At 35.7% G+C, this 22,660-nt stretch overlaps 1 protein-coding gene across 3 annotated transcripts in view; it reads right to left on the bottom strand.

The window, feature by feature from the left end:
- The window catches only part of LOC106077240 (uncharacterized), a 107,775-nt gene that overhangs the window by 37,815 nt on the left and 47,300 nt on the right, over window positions 1-22,660 (bottom strand). For all 3 annotated transcript variants that reach the window (XM_056021082.1, XM_056021084.1, XM_056021083.1), the window contains 13 exons: window positions 18,225-18,407; window positions 16,952-17,157; window positions 15,566-15,719; window positions 14,171-14,268; window positions 13,229-13,357; window positions 12,251-12,387; window positions 9,716-9,895; window positions 8,518-8,659; window positions 7,509-7,673; window positions 6,753-6,887; window positions 6,259-6,392; window positions 5,709-5,801; window positions 5,382-5,581 (listed from right to left, as the gene is read on the bottom strand). In XM_056021082.1, the coding sequence (XP_055877057.1) occupies window positions 5,382-5,581; window positions 5,709-5,801; window positions 6,259-6,392; window positions 6,753-6,887; window positions 7,509-7,673; window positions 8,518-8,659; window positions 9,716-9,895; window positions 12,251-12,387; window positions 13,229-13,357; window positions 14,171-14,268; window positions 15,566-15,719; window positions 16,952-17,157; window positions 18,225-18,407 (1,956 nt within the window). The remainder of the gene's footprint in view (window positions 1-5,381; window positions 5,582-5,708; window positions 5,802-6,258; window positions 6,393-6,752; window positions 6,888-7,508; window positions 7,674-8,517; window positions 8,660-9,715; window positions 9,896-12,250; window positions 12,388-13,228; window positions 13,358-14,170; window positions 14,269-15,565; window positions 15,720-16,951; window positions 17,158-18,224; window positions 18,408-22,660) is intronic.

Raw genomic sequence — 22,660 nt, 5'->3', positions numbered from 1 at the left:
GAATAGTATACATTTGATATCTTAGCTGAAGAACTAACTCAAATACTTTTTCTAAACTACTAATATACTGAAATCCATAGTTAAAAAAAAAAGGAATGCAATAATCTTTAGATTTAATATTTTAATAAACAAAGCAGATTGATAGTGTTAGAATTCATTGGTCCTGATAGAAATAGAACGAAAGTATTTTAGTTAAACATGGAGGACTAGAGAACATTTAAGTTTATTTTAACAAGACAGCAAGAAAATACTGAGAGAATAAAGTGCACAGAATGTCTATTTAAACAAGAGAACAAAATATTTAGTATGAAGATAAAATACTTTAGAAAAATAAAATTCTTTAGAAAAATTCAGCGCTAACAATTTTTTGGAAACAAAACATTCAGAATATAATAAACACTGAATAAATAAAGCTGTTAATTACAAAGACAATTAAATATTTACAGACGATAGATTGATACATGGAATTATAGATTAATATATATGAAATAGTCATAAATGTCAAAATATTTAGCTGTGCACATTTTTCAGAGTAATATCTATATATGTAATTCTCTTCATGGCTCAAGAGTTTGGACAAGAAATAAAGGAAAGAGGGGGGGGGGGGGAGAACAAGTAATCAACTATGTATTCAGCCGTCACTAAATAGCAGGGCCTGAATAAACCGTTGTGGGGGCTTATGCGAAACGGGCCAAGTTTGGGTAGGGATACGGATAATAAGTGAAATTTAAGAAATTGTATTAGAAAATAAATTTGTCTTTGCATTTTATTCATTCTTTACTACGTACAGAATTACTTTACGAGCTTTGCGTGTAGCGATGTCATACAGCATATCATAAAAATGTATTTCCTACATAGATCACGCTCAATAGCAAGAATTACCAAATGTTTCAATCTATCTACAAGAATTGTTGACCTCAAGTAATTCTTCATTAGTTTGAGGCACGAGAAGCTTCTTTCACCAGATTGCACAATTATGGGTAATGCATAATGCCGTTTATATTAATCGGGAATCTGAAGTTCTAAAAATAAAAGAAAACTGTCTTAGAATCCATTTAAAAGTGAAACAAAACACGTTAAACAGCAAGTAAATCTAAACGATTCTATTTATAATGTATTGACAAACGATTATATACTTAAACATCAATGTAGTTAAATATATTATAACATTGAACAATATTGCATATTTAATGTAAAATTCTAATTTTTTTACTCTACTGTCTGATAGAAGTCAATGCTGAAAGAGTGACGAATTCAATGCAGGTGTTACTTCCTGTTCGATAGTATAGAACTATTGATATGTATATTTTAAGTATAGAGTTTATGCTGTTAAAATATTCTCTCTGCTTTGTTCACAGATTTAAAAAAAAAAAGATTTTCCCGCGACCAACTATAGAGTCAATAGATTGAAAGTATAATCAAGAAATTATGGAAGATTCTAGTCTCCATAAGTGAACAGATCTAGGGTGGTGTATATTGAAAAGTACTTTGAACTTTTTAAAAAAACTTTTTTAGCTTGAGACATAAATTTGATATTTTTTTCTGCTTATATCTAGATATTGTGTCACTGTATGAATTTTATTGCAAAAAAAATTTTTTTTTTGTTTCGGCCAAAAAATTAAGCGCTTGCAAAAGTTTTTAATTTTAAGTCAAATCCGAAATGTTTAAAAGCCTATGCCTATCATATATTCAGGGACTTTCCTTGAAAAAAATAAATACAATTTGAATGTCTTATCTGTATCTTATCTTATTTTATATAATACAGACGTTACTTCAAAAAAGAAGATGATTACGTCCTACGCGTCATCCATTTAGTCATGCATATTAACCAATGACTTAAATTGTGCCAAGTCAGAGCTAAGTCATTGGCCTACTTGGAAGTTAAAATCATTATAAAGCTTTTGATAGAATCAACACAGATAAAGATGATATATATATATATATATATATATACTCGCACAGGAGTGAACACTATACACAACAGAAGTGTAGATAACTGCAACAAACAATGACTTAGGGTGCAGATATACAGTTCAATAATGCAATGCACATATTTCTATTTATAACATTGATCAGTATTATAATAAGACATAAAAGTAGTATAATTATAGTAGACATAAATACACCAAACCAAACAAACAAAAAGAATTTCCAATGTTACCGTCCAAAGCTGGGTGGTGCCGACATGGTTGGTTTCAGCATCATTGGGACGAGGGGGGGAGGGGGGTGTAAGGATGATGGCGTGTTCATGCAGTAGGTGTGAAAGTGGTTTCAATGGTCACAGTGGCCAGGTTTTGGTTAAAGGGTGAGTGGGGTGAAGGGGAGATAAGCCAAGAACAAAAAGTGTGATTGTGAGGTCCACACAGAAGGACAGTGCAATGTGGTGAACATAGTCAAAAGATAGAAGGACAAAAAATATCATTTTTTTGTATAATTTTTTGTGCATTAGGTTAATATTATAACAATAAATTAATTTTAAAAAATAGTGATTTAAAAGAAAATATTTATTATTTAAGGTCAGAAGGCAGTGCTATGCTGTGAGTCGACTTTTAAGATTTAAAAATAATAATAATAATAAAAATTGATATTAAAAGAAATAAAATATACAGCAAACAGAATTAAAAAAAAAGAATTGTCACGTCATCCAAAAAAAGTGCGTGAATGTTTGAATGCAAGTAAAAACTGAAAATTTTTGTGTTATTTAGTTTCAAAATCGTGAAAGAAAACAATTGGAAACAAAAGGTGTGTATTGAAAGTATCGTACCGTTTTGTCCTAAACAAACCAAGAAATAAATTTTTAGAAAGTTTTAACATAAGTTTTAAAAATTGGACAAATAAAATAAAAATTATTTAAAAAGTTGAAAAAAAATGTCTTTGACGTTTTGTTGACGGTAAACAGTTGGTGAGATTTGGTGCTGGGGGGGGGGGATAACTAATGCATGCAAACAAATATAAATATAAAACTTGTTGATTTGTTCGCAGGAAACATGCGAGGTTTTTGTTACTAGAGTCTCTAGCAGATGTCGTTGCCCCAAGCTTATATCATAATGTCACGTGGTGTATGCGTCAAGGTTGCAAGAGAAGTGTACACAGGAAGTTAAGTTAAACATTGGCTTCTCAAAGAGTTGGGTTTCTACTCGTGTAAAGGAAGCTATTTAGAAATGAAGTTTTCATTTTATTTCCGCTACGAGAATTTCTGGTTTGAATACCTATAGATAGAGGAGTCGAGCTTGTTTCAGGGTCCATAAAATTGAGACTGTTATGTCAATAAGCTTCAAGCTTCATGTTCAGTCTACTTTTGTGAATCTATTCTTGAAATAAAATTAAATTACGTTTTTTGTGTGTTTAATCTTTTTATGATTTCTACTTGAGGGATTGAAAATATTGAAAGAAAAAGAAAATCTGTTATATATTTGCCCAAACTATGACCTTTGGCTCATCAGATCTATCTTCTACAGACACTAAGTTAGCTCATCAGATCTATCTTCTACAGACACTAAGTTAGCTCATCAGATCTATCTTCTACAGACACTAAGTTAGCTCATCAGATCTATCCTCTACAGACACTAAGTTAGCTCATCAGATCTATCCCCTAAAGACACTGAGTTAGCTCATCAGATCTATCCCCTAAAGACACTGAGTTAGCTCATCAGATCTATCCCCTAAAGACACTGAGTTAGCTCATCAGATCTATCCCCTAAAGACACTGAGTTAGCTCATCAGATCTATCCCCTAAAGACACTGAGTTAGCTCATCAGATCTATCCCCTAAAGACACTGAGTTAGCTCATCAGATCTATCCCCTAAAGACACTGAGTTAGCTCATCAGATCTATCCCCTAAAGACACTGAGTTAGCTCATCAGATCTATCCCCTAAAGACACTGAGTTAGCTCATCAGATCTATCCCCTAAAGACACTGAGTTAGCTCATCAGATCTATCCCCTAAAGACACTGAGTTAGCTCATCAGATCTATCCCCTAAAGACACTGAGTTAGCTCATCAGATCTATCCCCTAAAGACACTGAGTTAGCTCATCAGATCTATCCCCTAAAGACACTGAGTTAGCTCATCAGATCTATCCCCTAAAGACACTGAGTTAGCTCATCAGATCTATCCCCTAAAGACACTGAGTTAGCTCATCAGATCTATCCCCTAAAGACACTGAGTTAGCTCATCAGATCTATCCCCTAAAGACACTGAGTTAGCTCATCAGATCTATCCCCTAAAGACACTGAGTTAGCTCATCAGATCTATCCCCTAAAGACACTGAGTTAGCTCATCAGATCTATCCCCTAAAGACACTGAGTTAGCTCATCAGATCTATCCCCTAAAGACACTGAGTTAGCTCATCAGATCTATCCCCTAAAGACACTGAGTTAGCTCATCAGATCTATCCCCTAAAGACACTGAGTTAGCTCATCAGATCTATCCCCTTAAGACACTGATGCCAATTGAGACTATTCGTTATAGAAGACCTAAACATGACCTGCAAAGTCACAACAACCTTTCGGAAATTTAGGCCAATAGCTCGTTGCCTCGTCACAGGTCTGTACGACGTGTTTAGGCCTTCTATAACAAAAGGTCTCGGGAGCATTCACCTTGTAGTCGCTTCTCCAAGCGACTTATCTGTTGGAAGATGTTGCGTTAAAGTATTGTGCGCTCAAGGAGGTCAACACAATAGATATAAAGATACTCTGATGACTAAAGAGCTTCCCGAAGGAATTCGGAATCGACACTTATAAAATAACTTGGAAAAGTTAAACCTTGATCGTGGAGTTGTGAATGTCAGTGTTACAAAATAGGAGGTGAAGAGAACAGCCCTCTGCAAAGAACTAAGAGCAATCCAAAAATGATGAGGAAAAGCAGACAGCACTGCAAGAGATCCAACATATTTCTTGCCTTTGATTGGCTTATAGCAGCAAAGAGTGGACTTCATAGCCATCTTTTAGTCCATAGGAAATGATATTGCGCTTATTTTCGACCTCAAAGTAGGGAATATATATATATATATATATATTGTTAATAAAATTTTAATATATGCACATCGATTGAGTTTCACATGACGATAGAAGCTTTATAAACTTAGTCTTTAGACTTCTATTCCTGTCTTAGAGGTTTATTTAAAATACTGGTTAATAAAGTGTCTACATTTTATCATTTTATGTAAACTCTGTGTCCCATTATCGATGTAATGTTCGATTCTTAAATACGTGTTTTTATGTTAAGTTCAAGATAAAACACAATGGATTTCATGCCATGCAAGGTCATGTGCACCTAACTGTTCATGCAGCAGAAGGTTACCAAACAATTCTCATGCTATGGAAGGTCACCTGACTAAGCATGCACCAGAACAAGACACTATATAAACATGCTCTTCTTACCTGAAAGTAACCCTTGCAGCTCATCAGTACGCAGAGGTCGCCATCCGTTGGACCATCTGTAGTCGCTTAGATAGATGGCCCACTCGAAGGAGGCGTCATTTTCGTTACAGTTGTCACAAACGCAGTCCAAGGCCACCCTCGAGGATTTGAGGACCTTGTAGCCATCAGCGATCTGATAGTAGACACTCCCAACAGCAGGTCTACCAATTAGAGAAGGACAAATTAATTTGATAGTAGACACTCTTCACTGTAGGTCTGCCAATTAGAGAAAGACTTAGATTCACTTGGCAATATATCAAGTATCCACCATCCAATCTACAAACTTACGCTATTGACGCTGTGGGCGGTGACCCATTGACAACAGTGACTTTCAGTTCAGCAGATGTTGTCCTGGTATCTTTGGATAAAGTTACTGTAAATCTGTTGTTTTTTAAGATACAAAATTATCTTTTAAAAGAAGGTGAAATTTAAAAAAGAAAATAAAGTTCAATTCTTTCTGTCGACTAACTTGTGTTATAAAAAAAATTTGGATAAATAGAGACACTAATGAAAGCTAAAAAAAAAATTAAAGACCATTGCGATCTATATGACAGATACTGTGTGAGATTTTCTGTTTCTGTGCCTCACAGTTGATGAGGGTGTCAAATGGCCAGCACAATGACCAACAGCCTTTACTTTTCTCCAAATAATGTCAGGTACCCATGGGTGTACTCATGGACGCCCAAAGATTTCGAAATTTAAAATCCCAGTCTTCATCAGGATTCGAACCTCGAGACCTTTCGGTTTGTAAGGTAAGCACTTTAACACTCATCCACTGCGCCTCCCAGACCCTAATGAGGGTGTGAATAAAAACGAGCATCAATAGTTAACCTCTAACCTGTAAGTTGTTAAATTCATTTTGGCCAATGTCAGTAGCTGCGACTGGGCAGAACTGTTAAACCCAGACTCTAAACAGCCTGTCGACACCGACTTTCCAGCAATCTCACAAGTCCAGCTGGTAGCTATAATGTTCTTTAAGGCGTGAAGAAATATAGGAAGAGAAAGCCGGTTATATAAACGAAGCTATGTAACGTACAATATGGTAGATTTACTTTTAGACAACATAAACTATAGATAAGAATAAAAGCTTGAAATACAATACTAAAGACTTTTAAATTAAAAAAAAATATTTTCCTCCACTCGCTGTGCAAATTCCAACAGATCTAGTTTACTATTGATACAATTCTCCCTTTCTCTCTCCTCTTTCACTTTCTCTCTCTCTCTCATATATATATATATATATATATATATATATATATATATATATATATATATATATATATATATACACACACACATTTAGCGTTTTGCGGTATTCTTTTGTCCCAATACCTGCTTTTCCGTGACATCCACATCTGGGTCTCTAGAAAATAAAGTCGGCTGCAAGAGTAAGTTCTGAAGAGTTCCCCTTTGTATCTCACTGGCCCCGCCCTCAATCATGATACCGATCAGGTCGGACTTTATAACCTACAGAGAACATAAAGTGGTGGGTGTGTAATGGAGATGGCTTTAATTGTCCCAAGTTAAAGAAAATGTAAATGTTCAAGAGACAATACCTGCCACTACTTTGGTGAAGAGAGACACTCTTGTCTCATATATAAGAGCATACATCAACAATATTATATTGGACACAATAGTGTCATCGTATATTTTGGTAATTTTTTGGGGAGAGGTGGCCGAGTAATTAGGTTTTGGCTTTCGATCAAGGCGTGATTTTGGGATTCAAATCCTGGAAATCACTGAACTTTTGAACTTCGGGACCTCGAATAATGGGTACGTGTGTGGACTACGTGTGTGTTTGTTGGTTGTTATCTACGTTATAAAAATCCCTTATAGGAGACAATTTTTTAAATATTTATTGTAGAAAATGTGTTATTAGTTAGGTTTTAAGGCAGATTATTAATTATACATTTTAAAAATTATTGTAGGTTAATACTTTAAATAAGATAAATAGATATGATAAACATCCTATTGTATTGAAATTATTTGAAAGATTATTAAACTATTACTATAAAAGAATAATTGTAAGTTCTTAGTTAAGAAAGATACTAATTATACTAACTTATATCTAACATAATAACTTCTTACCTCAAAGTAAGTGAACGTTGTGGAAGAGATCAATGCTGACCCCACAGCGCCGGCCATGGTCATTGTATAATGGGCTCTGTAGAGGCCAAGCTCTAGGAATCGGGCTGGAATATTCAGCTCTGCTTTGCTAGTTTCCAGGCCAGCCAACGAGACGTTTCCAGTTACCTGTTGGACGTTTGAATACAAATCGAAGGTTGAACTATTTTTAAGAGCAAGTTACACGTTTTCCAATGGCTCTGTCCATGCAATTAAATATGAACATAATATCTAGGTCTTGACAAGCTTCTGTTAAAATTATTTTATCTTTAAATTTTCATTTGCAACCTGACTATTATATCAAGTCACAGATCAAAGTACGTCATTTCTTTTGTGTGTGTGTGTATTTGTATCGATTGTTTTATTACTTTAACACTGAAAAGATTCAAAATGTATCAAAACCATCATATTGTAACAAAATGTATAAGTAACGGAGAATGTAGACAATGATTGATCAAAATCCGAAATACAATAGAATACTACTCAAGAACTGCTTAGAATAGAGGGGATTTAAAAAAAAAAACAAAAAAAAAACATTTTAAAACGCGACAAAAATAAAGGAGATTTCAAAAATCTACGATCTCTACTCTTTTTTTCTTTTTTAACTTACAAAACTTTGCCAGCATTTTTTTACAAAGTTTATATCAATTCAGTCTGTCTTGTACAGCTTTTGTAAACGTTATTTCATGAATCAAGTTGAAACTCTACACGATGATTTATTGTACCTAACAATACACGAATCGATAAAAAAAAGCAATTAGTAAATTAAGTACAGTGTTATTTTTTTAAAGGTGTCTGCACTCTACCCTATACTTTCCGTGTTTTTTTCGGTAAAAAGATCAGTGACAAAGTGTCGCAAGTGTATATACCGCACGACACCCCAAAACAAGTAAAGATATCAGCATTTAATTAATAAGACATTTTTAGTTATCAGCCATTAAGTAATAAAATGCATGTTGAAATAAAAACCTACATTATCGTAATCTTTATCAATCTTGAACAAATTCCATGACTTGACGTTGTCATAGGTAGTCACGCACAAAATGTTAGACAGACCACGGATTTTGATTCGATCACTCCTTCTATAGCTCTCTGGGCTTGTGAAGTAAATTCTCCTGGAGAAATGAATCATACATTTAACAAAAATACAAACTAATTCAGCACCATCATAATCATAAACATAGTTAAAATATCTAACAGGTGTTTTAGCATTTTAAACAGATACAGTTTATTTTAGAATTCTGGCACGTTTTGTTGTCACAGGCTCGTTTGAGACTCACTGTGACATGAAGTGATAATCTCGTGCCTTTAGCACGGAAAAGTAATCGGTCTGTAACTGACCACGCAGTAAAATACCTCAGTAACTTTGTGGCCTATGTAGAGTAAGAATGTATACGTAGTTCTCAGCTGCAATGTGTATTTGGTGAAATTAGTTTGTTCTAAACATGGAACTATATTTTATGATATTGAAATCTGTGCCTTTTGTGGCTAGATTAGCCAAGATATATTTATCTAATAAATTCCTGGTCTGCTGACACCTGCCTTTATTCAATGTATTTAGTTCTGTCTGAGGTGCAAGTAATAAGTTCTTGGCGCTAGCGGAAGTCAACAAGTACAAAAAGAAGTGAGACCAGGTCCATCAATGCAACGTAAAGTTGAGAAACTAAACTCACAAAACCCAACAGCTGAGTTACATCTGTTGAGGCACAATAGTATTAAGACATATTTCTTTAGAAATTCATATTTTTTAAATCTTATCTTCTTATCTTATATAATACAGACGTTACTTCAAAAAAGAAGATGATTACGTCCTACGCGTCATGCATTTAGTCATGCATATTAACAAATGACTTAAATTCAGCCAAGTCACTGGTTTTCCTGGCTAGCTCAGGCAACCCATTCCATGCTCTAATAGCACTAGGGAAGAAGGAGTATTTGTACACATTTGTCCTAGCATATGGAGCGAGAAATGTGCCTTTATCTTTGTGTCTTTCTGAGTATTGTTTTTGTATTTGAAGATTATGGTTCATTGTTTTATGTATAACTTACATATTTGTTCTTTTCTAGGACTAATGAAATGTTCGCTATAAAATCGTATGTTCTTAATTGTTTTATGTGTAATGTAAAGTCCCTGACAATTTTATTCTTGACAAAGTGTGAAAGATTCTCACCTTTTATCGATGTTGACACTAGGCTTGGAACAACCCAAACCGTTAATGCTAAATCCGACAACTCTTTTCTCCGTTGTTTGGTCGTTCATTGCTATTGCAGTGACTTCAAAGTATTTCTCCTCGGTGTACGTATGGTTTACTTTGAACGAGGACAGATCTTGTTTCTTCGGTGTGACTTTTCTTGAGATTTTCAAAACACAACCAAAGTATGTTAGTGCAAAACAGAAACAGTCACGTGGTGTTAGAAACAAGTCAGTATTGTAAGACAGCACGAATAGGTTTTATCTTTATATTCCGGAAAAATACACTTTCAACTATTGAGATAGATCTATCCAGTGCTTTTTTTTTTTTTTTGGTAAAAAAAATATGTGCCTACCTTTTAACTAGTAATAAATTAACAATAAACGTTAAAATACAAGAAAAGTCATATTTTTTCCCAATCTGTAGAGATATGCGTTTAGAGATGCGTTAGCAGACTTCAGCTTTTTACATTCGTTGTGACCTATTCAGTCTTTGTTGTATTTACCATTTCATTACCAAAGCAGTCACCATAGGATTGATAGATCTGGTAGCAGTCCACCTTAGTTACATTTTTTAAAAGTTCCCCCTTTCAGACCTTGTGGTCTATAGGGCAGATGATGTAAAGGTCATCTGTTTCTGTGGCCCACGGTTTATGAGAGTGTCATGTGGCCAGCACAACGACCAACCGCCTTTACTTTTCCCTAACTAATGTCAGGTACCCATTAGAGCTGGGTGGACTCAGAGGCGCCCGAAGATCCCGAAATTAAAAACCCCAGTATTCACCAGGATTCGAACCCCGGTTCCCGGTTTGGAAGCCAAGCGCTTTACCGCTCAGCCACCGCGCCTCCATTTACCTAGTCTTAAATTCTCCCGCGGTGAGAAGCTGTCCTTTTAGAGATCTGTCACTGGCAATGTCGGAAGCCTCTTTCCACTTGGTGTCCACTGCTCTGAAGTTTTCCATGAAAGTGTGGGCCCAAGTTACGTGCCCGATTGCGCTTTCCTCGTATCGGCCTCTATCTCATTGCAACTTCGGGTATGCGTAATTCATTCTGTCGCATTTCATGACCCGCAAACATCATGCGACGCTCGGTTATAACCTAATTAAGTTATCGAGTTCCAGTTTGGCATAGGAATTCCTTGTTTGAGACCCGATCTCTGTAACTGACTTCTAAAATCCGTCTTAGCCTATTTCGTTAAGCCACATTTAGCTTTTTCTCAACTTTGCCAGATGACTTCCATGTCTCGCATGCATTCGTTTTTGTTGGGATGAAGATTGTGTAGATAAGTGAGTTTTTTTGTCGCAAGCCCAATAGTTTGGTTTGTCCAGACAGCCTTTGAAAAATGCTCCCTGTCTTTCCTAATCGGCACGCTTACCTCATGGTAGGCATCCCCATCGTTTGCTATGATGAAGCCTAGGTATTTGAACTTATACAACTCTTCAAGCTCTGACTCGCCAAGTTTGACTGGGGGTACCGTTAGCTTTATATCCCACTTGTACAGTTTTACTTTTATCCAAGTTTATACGGAGGACAATTTCGGGTTCCTAGACTTACCGTCATTTCTTGTATGCATTTACTGTAGACCCGAGTAATGCAATCACCAGCGAAGTCCGTCATTCCATTCTGTTCACGCCATGCAGCCATGCAATACCGAAGGCAGTCTGATTCATTGCTCTCCTCACTATCTGTAGTCGATGGTTAGGAGGAAGAGGAAGGGAGATAAGATGCACCCCTGTCTCACACCTGTCTCGATGCTAAAGAACTCTGTTGTTCCTTCTGTTTTAATTCAGCAACTATATTGACTGTATAGATGTCACAGCATCTGGACGAATTTTCAAGGATGTCATATTCTTTAACTATTTTTATTGTGATTGTCAACAGAATTATGTGTCCGTAACAGAGAGCAGGGCAATGCCCCCCCCCCCAGTTGTTGCAAGTTGGTCTTTTTAGGAAGTTTTACAATCATTCCTTTTTGCCAGTTGTCAGGGACTTTAGAAGTTTGCCAACAGAGATTTAAGAGCCCAGTCAATTTGTCAACAAAGCACTGTCCTCCGTGTTTTAGCATTTCTGCTGACACCATGTCTAGTCCTGGTGCTTTGTTGCTCTTCAGGACTGCAATGGCCATGGTATCATCCCCTGATGTAATTGAGTCTGTCTTGACCTAGCTCTTTCTCTCCGTAATTATTTACCACATTCTGGTGGAATCAACGCTGGTATCGTCAGTTAGGAGAGAAAGAGCTAGAGATTATTGTCCGCAGAGGGGTCTTCGAATGTGCAAGTCATTTAATTACTCACCAAAGAAATGATCTAATGCTGTAAAATGTTGTCATAAACTCGTTAACTTACTAGTATTGCATTATTCTGAACAAGTCTGACCAGAATTTCTAGTCCAGGTTTGGTCAATTGTTATTTTTTATCTGAACGAGTGTGCCCAAAACTTTTCGCGGAATATGGGTTATAAGAACTAAATTGAAATAGAAGGCCTCTAGTCAGTTCTTTGACCTTTAATACTTACTGGAAAGGGCTGTATGTGCATTTCGTAACATCAGAAGCATATGTTTCCTTGACACCGTCACCAAAGTCCAAATACAAACATGTATCAGTGCCAACATTGCCAAAGCTCACATTGAAGAGTTTCGCCTCATCAATTTTCTGTTTAAGTATAAGAGAGATTAATTCGATTGTTTGTATTCTCCTATACAAGAGAAGAGCAAGGCTAAATTTTAAATGAACAAACGACTGGCATTTTGTTATGTTAGTCTGCAATATAATCGTAGCCCTTAGCCTATGTATCTTTCTAATCATAAAATTATAGGCATTAAATTATGTAATAACATTGATCCAAAAGTCTAGTTTGAACCAAGTTGTCTTTCGACTAACGTTTTTTTTTTTTACAATTCCTTTTTTCAGCTTGAAATTTCTTTATGGGTGGAAAAACCTGGACATGGTTCTCAAAAACTTTGAAAATTTGAAAGTTCATGTATAACTTTGGGAGAATAATTACTAGCAAATTGGCCACCCTGGGAAAAGTCTGGTTTGACCGTATTAATTTTTTTAAATATTATCTTCTACAATTAAATTTGGTGTTAATAGTTTATATCTTGAACAGACACGTGTTCGGGTATATCTTTATGTAGGCCACATTCATTCAAGAGTTTTGAAAAAATACATAGATGTTCAGGAACATTTTGCGCACAGACTTGTAAGTCTGGATATATATAGGCCTAGTATTATTATTTGATATACTCTCTTTTTGTTCGTGGGTAGGGGGGGGAAGGGAGGCTGGGGCACGTTTCTTTTTTAAAAATTTATCTATTGTTAGTTATTATGTTTAAAATAATCGCTCTTACAAAAAGTCATTAGAAATTGTCTTTTTATCAGGAATTTTTTTTTTTTAACTTTCTTTTAATGTTGCTTGTACTGTTGCTCTAAAGTGGTTGTGTTTGATATGTATTCTTCTGTCAGGGAAAATCACAAAATGAAGTCAACCAACCGTTGACTGTGTGCTGTTTTCGTCAAACACAAACCCTTGAATCATTTCAAAGAACTTTAATTGTTTCGGAACAATGTCTGCCGAGAAAAGCGGGTTCCATGCTGTGATATAGACTGTATACTGGCCAGACTGTTGAAGAAAAAAAACAACACATAAAATGCCCAGCTGTTAACACTTTAATGAATGACAGCATTGTTCATGCTCACAGTGACAGTGACAAATAAATTATGTACATTCTCCTCTATCATTCTGATTTGTAACAGTAGAAAGAGGAGGGGGTAACTAACCCTAAATGCTGAGATGACTTTTACCCTTGTAGAGGTCATATAAAAAAAATAAAGTTCCCATTTCAGACCTTGTGGTCTCAGGAGAAGATGATGTTAAGGCCTTCTGTTTCTGTGGCCTACAGTTAACGAAGGTGTCTCTCAGAGGCGTCCGAAGATCCAGAAATTCAAAATCTTCACCAGGATTTGAACCTCGTACCGCTCATGTAGATGTCATGTAACTAACACTAAATACTGAGATGAATTATGTTGTTTTTTTTTTAAATCATTTTCATTTAAAATGACAAAAGCTTTTCAGAACCTTTTTCGATACACATAAAAAGTCATATTTGAAACGTTAATTTTTAATTAACATTGGAGATAATAATGCTACTATTTTTAAATAAGTAATTACTGTGAAGATACAAAAAAAAAGAAAACATTATATGTTGGTTTCGAAACCAAAGAAAACTAATAAAGGCCAGAAAAACCATTTCCATTTCTTTAGCTCTTCATGTATATTCTATGTGAGGTTATATGAGGTTGGTTTTTCTTTCTTTATATTTGTTTGGTTCCTCGTATAGAGCCTCGGACAAGCAACGTATTTTTGTTACGTAAGACTATAATCAAACACATTTAAACTAGTTTCATTGAACAATATGTACTGATTCATACAAACCGCTGGAAAGTTGTAGCTGAAGACAGAGGTGTTATATGTAGCTGTAAGGTTGGTCCCAGTCGAATCACTTACAGTCAGGTTATAGAACGAGGCATAAGCTGTGTGCGAGAAATATATAGTTTGAAACAGAAGAAGTTTGAAAACAAGTATTTTTTTAAAAGCAAGTAGTTTGAAAAACGAGTAGCTTGAAGAACAATTAGTTTGAAAAAAATATTTGCTGTTTACTTGGCTATAACTTTGAACATATGTGTGAAGAAACAAGTCCCTTTACGTTTAAAGTGCCTTTTTAATTGTGAAGCATTTCAACACAACGGCAAACATTATATACAGATCACCAACTTCACTAGATGACATCCTCACTTCTTGTTTACACACTCGTCACTTCCCGCAAGTCCCCTAACTCTCCGATACCCAACACTTAACCGTGTGTCACGGTTGACCACACACAGTAATATCATTAAAATCTAGCACCTCCATTACTATGACTTAAAGCAGAACACTAAAATAGTCTTAAGTTTGGCAGTTATCAATCACTTTTTTGGATAAATTATTATTTCAATAAACTTTGGGATGATATTCTCTAATTGGGGAGTTTAAATGCATAGACCAAGTGCCACAAAAAAGGGAATAGCATAAGCCATATAGGACACATCGATTAGGACAAAAACAAAAAGTGTTTCCACCTAAAACTAAGTTAAACCCCGAACCGTCTAAAACAGATGGTTGTTACCTTCACGTGGTATCGCGTCCGGTCATGTGGTGTCGCCTCCGACTGTTGTCATGATGGTTCTAAGTTCGACCCTACCTGCTTCCCTCCCCTGTCCTTCTGTTTGGACTAGGGGGACCAATCATCATGCATCGATCCGATTGATCGTCTTAAGAGCTGAGCCGAAGGCTCTTCGAGCTCTAAGTTTGAAAAAAAAACCTGTTTGAGCGTCAAACAGTAAAAAAAAAAACCTGTGTGAACACACAGTTCTGTCTGGAACAGACCCAAGTCAATGCCTATGTAAAGCATTGCTATTTCCAATGCATCTGGCCCCCAACGCATGGGCTAGACACGGCCGAAGGCCGAGTGCACCGGGAACCTCCGCCATTTTCCTATGATGTACCAAGCTAACCATGGGGGAACTCGCCATTAATGTAACGGTCCCTTGAGGAATGGCGCATGGATTATCGACAGGATCATGAGAGCTCTATTTCAACCCCTTCGCCGTGCAATAGGTAAGCTCTCGCCTACCCTTGGAAACTCTCACTGGTGGTTTTGTTTCGACATTCATTTAGCCTAACCACTTCCTCTAATGGTCGTTTCCACCCGGGTGCCACGATGAGGCAGAACAGCGTACCCGGGTGCATCGATCCTAATATATGAATCAAAACAATAAAGCGTTGCCTTACCATTGTTGTCATCCACCAACCGGAAGTAGAGATCCTTGTTATGTGGATACAATTGTGACAAATTGTTGAAACCATAGAGAGTGGCGTTGGGGGGTTTGTCTGCTAAATAGAAGACCAGGGGTCTCAGGTTCTGGAAATTCTGATAAACGCCAACCTGGAAAGTAGAAGAGAAGTAACTGTTACAATGGCGTAGTCTTGTATGTCTTAGTTGTGATAACGGATGTTCCATTCGCACTGTTTTATTGGAGGAGCGAGTTAAAGGTATTTCGTCCATAGTGGTTATTAGGATTCACGAGTCTAATAGCGTTTAGTCTGGAGAGGAGCGTAATATGGGGCGCGTGGGGGGGGGGGGAAGGGGGTAGTTAAGTTGGAAGATATATAAAAAGGGTTCCAGTGAAAAGAAAAAACAAAAGTCAACTTTCTTGAAGTAACAAACTATGGGATTATGGGATCACGGGTATGGAGTTTTTAAAATGATTTTAAATTAGGCTTTTTTTTCTGTTTCACATACATGTTGTCTGTTTCACATACATGTTTTCTGTTTCACATACATGTTGTCTGTTTCACATACATGTTTTCTGTTTCACATACATGTTGTCTGTTTCACACACATGTTTTCTGTTTCACATACATGTTTTCTGTTTCACATACATGTTTTCTGTTTCACATACATGTTTTCTGTTTTACATACATGTTTTCTGTTTCACATACATGTTGTCTGTTCTGCGATGTGCCTCAATTTTGATTGAAGGCGATTTAAATCCCACTATAGATACGAGCTCTGCATAATTTTGACAGAAATCTGAGAGAAAGGTTTATTTTCAAAAGTTTGGAGCTCAACTTAAACCTATAAATGAAATATATGTATTCGTTTTAATTGTACCAGAATCAGATGCAAAATCTAAACATTAATTACTCCACCTTAGGACGGCATTTTTTCATCAAACAATGTAAGAGTACATATGCTCGTGCACCTATGTCTTGAACTAAAATATCTAGACTGACTTGTAGTGGTCGGATGTTTAGTACAATCATCTACCACAGACTTAGCTTTAAACGTTCAGAACAAAATGTTTTCGTATGTAGACTTGACCAGACTGCTAAAAAGTACATTTATTTTATTAAGAAATGTTTTAAAAGCATTTTGTTATCAATACTTCTGTGACAATGTACACAAGATATATAAAAAAAAGCTTGCTAGTTATAAGTTTTCTGCAATGTTTGAAAATCTCTAGTTGTGTGTTCTTGTCCAACATATTAAACGTCTCAATATCTTATCTTCTTATCTTATATGATACAGACGTTACTTCAAAAAAGAAGATGATTACGTCCTACGCGTCATGCATTTAGTCATGCATATTAACCAAGGTTTGGTTGGTCTTTTACCTGGACTGTTTTATTGACCATGGTGGCATCATTGTAGACAGAGATGTTGGTTCTAAACAGACCATCTTTGGCATACGGACGACTCACAACCAGTTTTGGAATAAAGCTGTAAGTCTCTTGAGGTGTGCCATCACCATAGTCGATGCTGATGCTGGCGTCGTCAGGAAGAACTTTTCCCGTGAAGGTGACAGTTAGTGTGGTGTTAGCTTTTCGATAAGAAAAAAAAGTGTGCCTTTGTAAGAGAATATATTGGACAATAATATATTGGTCATTAATTTAAGGGATGGGGAGTAGGGGGTATCTACGTAAATGTTACTATGATCGATTTTTTAAAAGTATTACAAAAAACGTGTTCACTCAGATCTCAAGCCTCGTCAAGGGGACTAATTCAACTTATACCACCATATATGTCGAGTACGATTTCTTTCCCTTGTTCGATACCGCCCCCCCCCCTCATGCTGTATAGTATATTATCGTGGTTCTAGCCACAGACAATTAGAAATCCTTTCTGAAGTTTTTAACTATATTTCTCAAGTCGTTGCTTCCTAATAAGATGTATAATTTGACATAACAACTCTAACGACTCACAGCAGATATTTCCCCTTTTAGAACTTGCGATCTATTGGGCAGATGACGTTAAGGTAATCTGTTTATTTGGCCAACAGTTGACGAGCAGGGTGTCATGTGGCCATCACAACGACCAACCAATGTTATGTTGATAAATTATCTCTTTCTACACTTTAAAACTGAATATTCCTAGGTAAAAAAAAAGTAAAGTTCCCCTTTTCAGACCTTGCGATCTATACGGCAGATGATTTTAAGTTCCTCTGGCCCAACGGTTAACTGTCTTTACAATCCCCAAGTTGGGTGATCTCAGGGACACCCTAAAAAACCCGAAATTCAAAATCGTCGAGACTCGAACCCAGGCCCACAGGTTCGGGGGCCAAGCGCTTAACTACTCTACCGCCACGTCCTCACAAAGAGCTTCATTAACTTCATATGCAGCTACTTTCAAATAAGTTTTACTGTAAACATTATTACATTACATGAAGATATCGCTTTCTTTCGACTTCGTAGATAGTTAGTACTTCAAGACACTGAGGTCATACTTTAGGACTATTACCTTAAAAGTCAGGACATAGTTTTCTGCGTCATATTTTGTTTTGGGATTTATGGGTAAGATTTAATGGTAGCAGAAGTACTGAATAACTGTAATAGAAAATACACTTACGTCAAGCTTTGAGAGCACACACAAAATGTCAAAATGACCTACTTCCAAATGTGACATCCCCATTGGTAGTGGCATCGATGTCAATGTCTCTGATACCGTTGATGACAATGACATTCACCGAAGACGTGACATTCTCCAGCGGGGTGTTGGCAGTGACAGTGAGATTATAACTGGTCTTAGATGTATATGTCACGTTTTGTGTGTCACAGCCGTCTTTACCCTGGCCTGGCAATGATTTGATTTTTATAAAGCTCACATAATTGATAAATTGTTTCGTTGTTGAATACAATAAGAAAATAATATTTAAATTAAACAAGAAACAAAGATGTAGCGCCGAAAAGATAGCAGAAAATATCTCGGTAGTAAATGAATATTTAATTTTAAATCTAACTAACAAGGCCAATTAGCGATAGCTTCGAGCTATAAACTCGATCTATTTACATCGGAGTAAGCCCAAGCTCTGAGCGTCCAAAACATTTAGCGTCCAAGAAATGTTATTTTATTACTGGAGGTTGGCTTGTTTAGATGTGAAGTCATACAATAAGGTCAACATCAGGAATTATGACTAATGACATCGAAGATGTTTCAGAGGAAAGTTTGGACATAATTTAATTTACTTCCTGATAATCCGACATGATTGGGACATTTCGGTCTAAGCGATAGTATTACTGAAATAAACATCATTATGAAACACCACGTGGACTTACATAAAGGCGACAGCACGCGGAGGGTATCCCACTCGGACGCTGCTACTATCTTTAATGTAGCGCAAAGCTACGTAAAAGTCCGCCTCCACCCCAGTGGAGTTGGAGTGATTTGGCTTCACCTCGACACAAAATGTAACAGACTTTTTTTTTTAAACCAATAGAGTTTCAGTTGGCCTCCTTCAGTCGTAACGACTAGGGTTCATCTTATAGAACTAGTTGACATGTGACGGTGGAGCCCCTACTTTGGAGACACTCCCGTAACATATAGCGCAGGTAAGCGAGATGAAAGCCTGGGCATTGTTTTAATATAGTCTGGAACCACATACAGCATTGTTCTGTTATGTTCATTACACTGTCGATCGTTGAAACTTTCTGTAATTTTTAGCATTCAATACACTTGGTCACTACTCTATCTTAGTTTTTTTTTATTCCTTAAATATCGTATTTTCGGTTTGTATTAAGCGAACCTTCGTATGAATAGCAAATGTTCGAATTATAGGAACTCCATTGTACTTCTAGAAATATTTTTAATTTAGAAAAAAACTATTTAAAGTGTGCCTATAACAATATAAGTCTGTTCCGTCGTTGAGAGTACCAAACATACGAGCTTGCGTCATGGTTTTCATTTGCTTACTTCATATTCTCTAAGAAGTTGACATTGTGTTTGGTTTATGTTCAGAAAATCTTGGTTTATAGCAAACTCTTTTTATGCGTTTTAACTCTGTCATGCATTTGCAATGGATCTACGAACATGTTCAAATCTAAATATTTGTAGGTGAAGATATTCAAGCATGCAGATTCTATCATTAAATTTGCTGCAATATAAGTTGTCACAATGAATCGTGCAATGAATAATTGAAAAATATATTGGATGCTTGCATGCGAATAAACTTTAAATAGTATTTGAAAAAAAAACAGTTGTATAAATAGCTTGAATAGTGGACTCGAACAGAACGCATTCACTGGAAGGCAACTGGAAGAGAAAGGAATCTGAAAGACGACTCGTATGGGGGGCGGGGGGGATTTGTCACATCCACTTCTTGCTCTTTAGTGAGCTTCACATAATAAGAGCAATTACATACATTATAATTACAGTTCAATTAAATAAAATCCAAAAAGTAAGACAGACAAGAGAGAGAGAGAGAGAGAAATAAATAAGAGATGAAAAGAAAAATTTAGATTAAAAAAAATTGAAAAATAAAGAAAATGGGGATAAGAAAGAAAGAAAGAGATTGAGTGACAGCGAGAGAGAGAGAGAGAGAGAGAGAGACAGAGAGAGAGACAGAGAGAGAGAAAGAGACAGAGAGAGAGAGAGACAGAGAGACAGAGAGAGAGAGACAGAGAGACAGAGAGAGTGACAGCGAGAGAGAGAGACAGAGAGAGAGAGAGAGAGAGAGAGAGATAAAAAAACGAAATCTTTTGTATTTAATATTAAAATCTTTAAACCTACAATATTTGTATGTTGTAGAACATTTTACATACAAATGATCCGATAAAATTTTACAGTTGTTTGTATACTTACTCCACTATACTTGAATGAGTATGTTCTAATTTGATTAGACTGTATAATTACAGCAGTTTATTAGCAATTATTTTAAGCCTAGGAATGAAGTGGATGTATGGATTTTAATCTTTAAAAAGAAATTGATTAATGTTTTTCGTATATTTCTTGGAAACTTTATAGTTGTCTGAATAAAAATAATATGATTTTTTTTTAAATAAAGAATTTTGTATGAATTTATAATATCGAAAACATTAAAAAATAATGTTGGTTGGTGAGTGATAAGATTAAAAAATGGTGATATGTTCACAAAAAATGCTTTTGAAAAATTAAAAAAAAAGAAATAAAAAAAAAAGAAAACATTAATTTTATAAAATTGTGCTGGACACTTTGTTTTCATGTATATTGATTATTTTCAGAAGAAAGTGAAAGAAGAAAATGTTAGTTTTTATGATTATTTTCAAGATCCGATTGGCTTTCTTTAAGAAATAAAATACAGTAAAATAGAAAAAGAAGAGAAAGTGACATGAAGCAATAAGGAAGCGATATAAAGTAGACTTCATTCAGAAAACGATTATAAAAAAAAAGAGTGAGAGAGTTTGAAATAAATGCATCAACTAGTCAAGGAAGGTAACTCTACTATTCATGGATGGAACATTGAAATGTGACTGTTGCCAAGTAAATATTTATAAACTATTTGGAGCTACAAACGACCGAGCTTAAAACTTTGATTTTAAAGTGCTAACAAGTGCAGATAAAATAGCGTAAACATTTTAAAATGCATCAGCACCTCCTGTCTTCTGTGCAGCAGAAACATGCTAACAGCTAGCTTAATATCTAGGTTTAAGTATTCAAACAAACTTCATTGATAATGAATAAAACCTTTAAAAAAATGGATTTAATGCACTTAAAGATTAAACTTTTCTTGATATTTGTCTCTTCACACTAGATATTCTTATTGTGTTGCTGCTTGTGGGACATACAACAATATCCTTAAGACTCTTCCAGTCACACACCTATTCTTATGGAATACACTTCCAATAGATGAGATGACAGAGTTTCATAGCCCTGCAAACTCTCATTCTTTATAGCTCTTCAGGATATTTTGATAATGGGATGCAAGTCTGAGTTTAAACTCTTGCATCTTTAACTCACTGTAGTCAAATATAAAGTTTAAGCTCTTGCATCTTTAACTCACTGTAGTCAAATATAAATTTAAGCTCTTGCATCTTTAACTCACTGTAGTCAAATATAAAGTTTAAACTCTTGCAACTTAAATACACTGTGGTCAATTAAAGTCAAAAGTGGAGACTTTATTAATTCACATCTAGAAATTAATTTTTAAGTAGCATGGAAAAAAATCTAAAATGTGTTGCCGGTTAATTAAAATTCATCACCCTAGAATGAAAAACGTGGCTGTGACTCAGTAAACAAAACAAGTGCTTTAATAATAAGACTACAAAAGAGAGATTGCCCTATAATCAAACTGTGTGCTGTTGCCCCATATAGTTATGGGTCATTAGAAAAAGACGACAAACTCAAAAGTGTTCATTTTGTTTTTAAAGTGCTTAAAATGAGAGAAAATTTTCAGAAGCACTCCTTTTAGTTGTAATTAAAATATTAATTTCCAATCTTCAAAGTATTAATAGAAACATATTCAGAAGTGTATACAAGAAATGAAGCGATGTAAAACATTGAAGCCAGTATGTAATGTTAACCGGTACTGTCTTGTGTCAGTTATGTATTAGACTCAGCTGTAGTTGACATGTTGTTTGTTATGACATGACGTCAACTGTCTACTACATCAACTAATGTTACAAGCCAACGGAAGTCTGATGGCCACTCTATGCAAGCATGCTATAATATGTAAACATCTATCTCAAGCTTCATGTCCACAATATCAGATCATGCTTTAATAAATAAAATCATCTAAATCAAAGTCTTAAGTAAGTACAGTAACCCTTTCATGTAAAGGTCATCTGTTTCTATAACCGGTGGTTAAGGCTGGAAGTTGTCATGGGGCCAGCACAAGGGCGGACTGGGTGTCAAAATCGGTCCGGGCATTTCTATGCCATCCGGCTCATAAATGTTACATTATATGATGAACATCCAATTCTAGGTCTACCTGTCCTCTACATCATTGTGTTAAGGTTGATAAGGCCTTTTAAATTGCTTTTAAATCGCAAAGTGTGTATGCCTAAACAGATGAACCCTACTAGAATCAAGAAGCTCTGTCTACAAGTTATTACATTATTTCGGAAAATGTGTTT

Source organism: Biomphalaria glabrata, chromosome 2 (assembly GCF_947242115.1).
Source record: "Biomphalaria glabrata chromosome 2, xgBioGlab47.1, whole genome shotgun sequence".
Lineage (NCBI taxonomy): Eukaryota > Metazoa > Mollusca > Gastropoda > Planorbidae > Biomphalaria > Biomphalaria glabrata.
The sequence above is the reverse complement of the archived record's forward strand: the minus strand, read 5'-3'. Positions and strand labels throughout refer to the sequence as shown.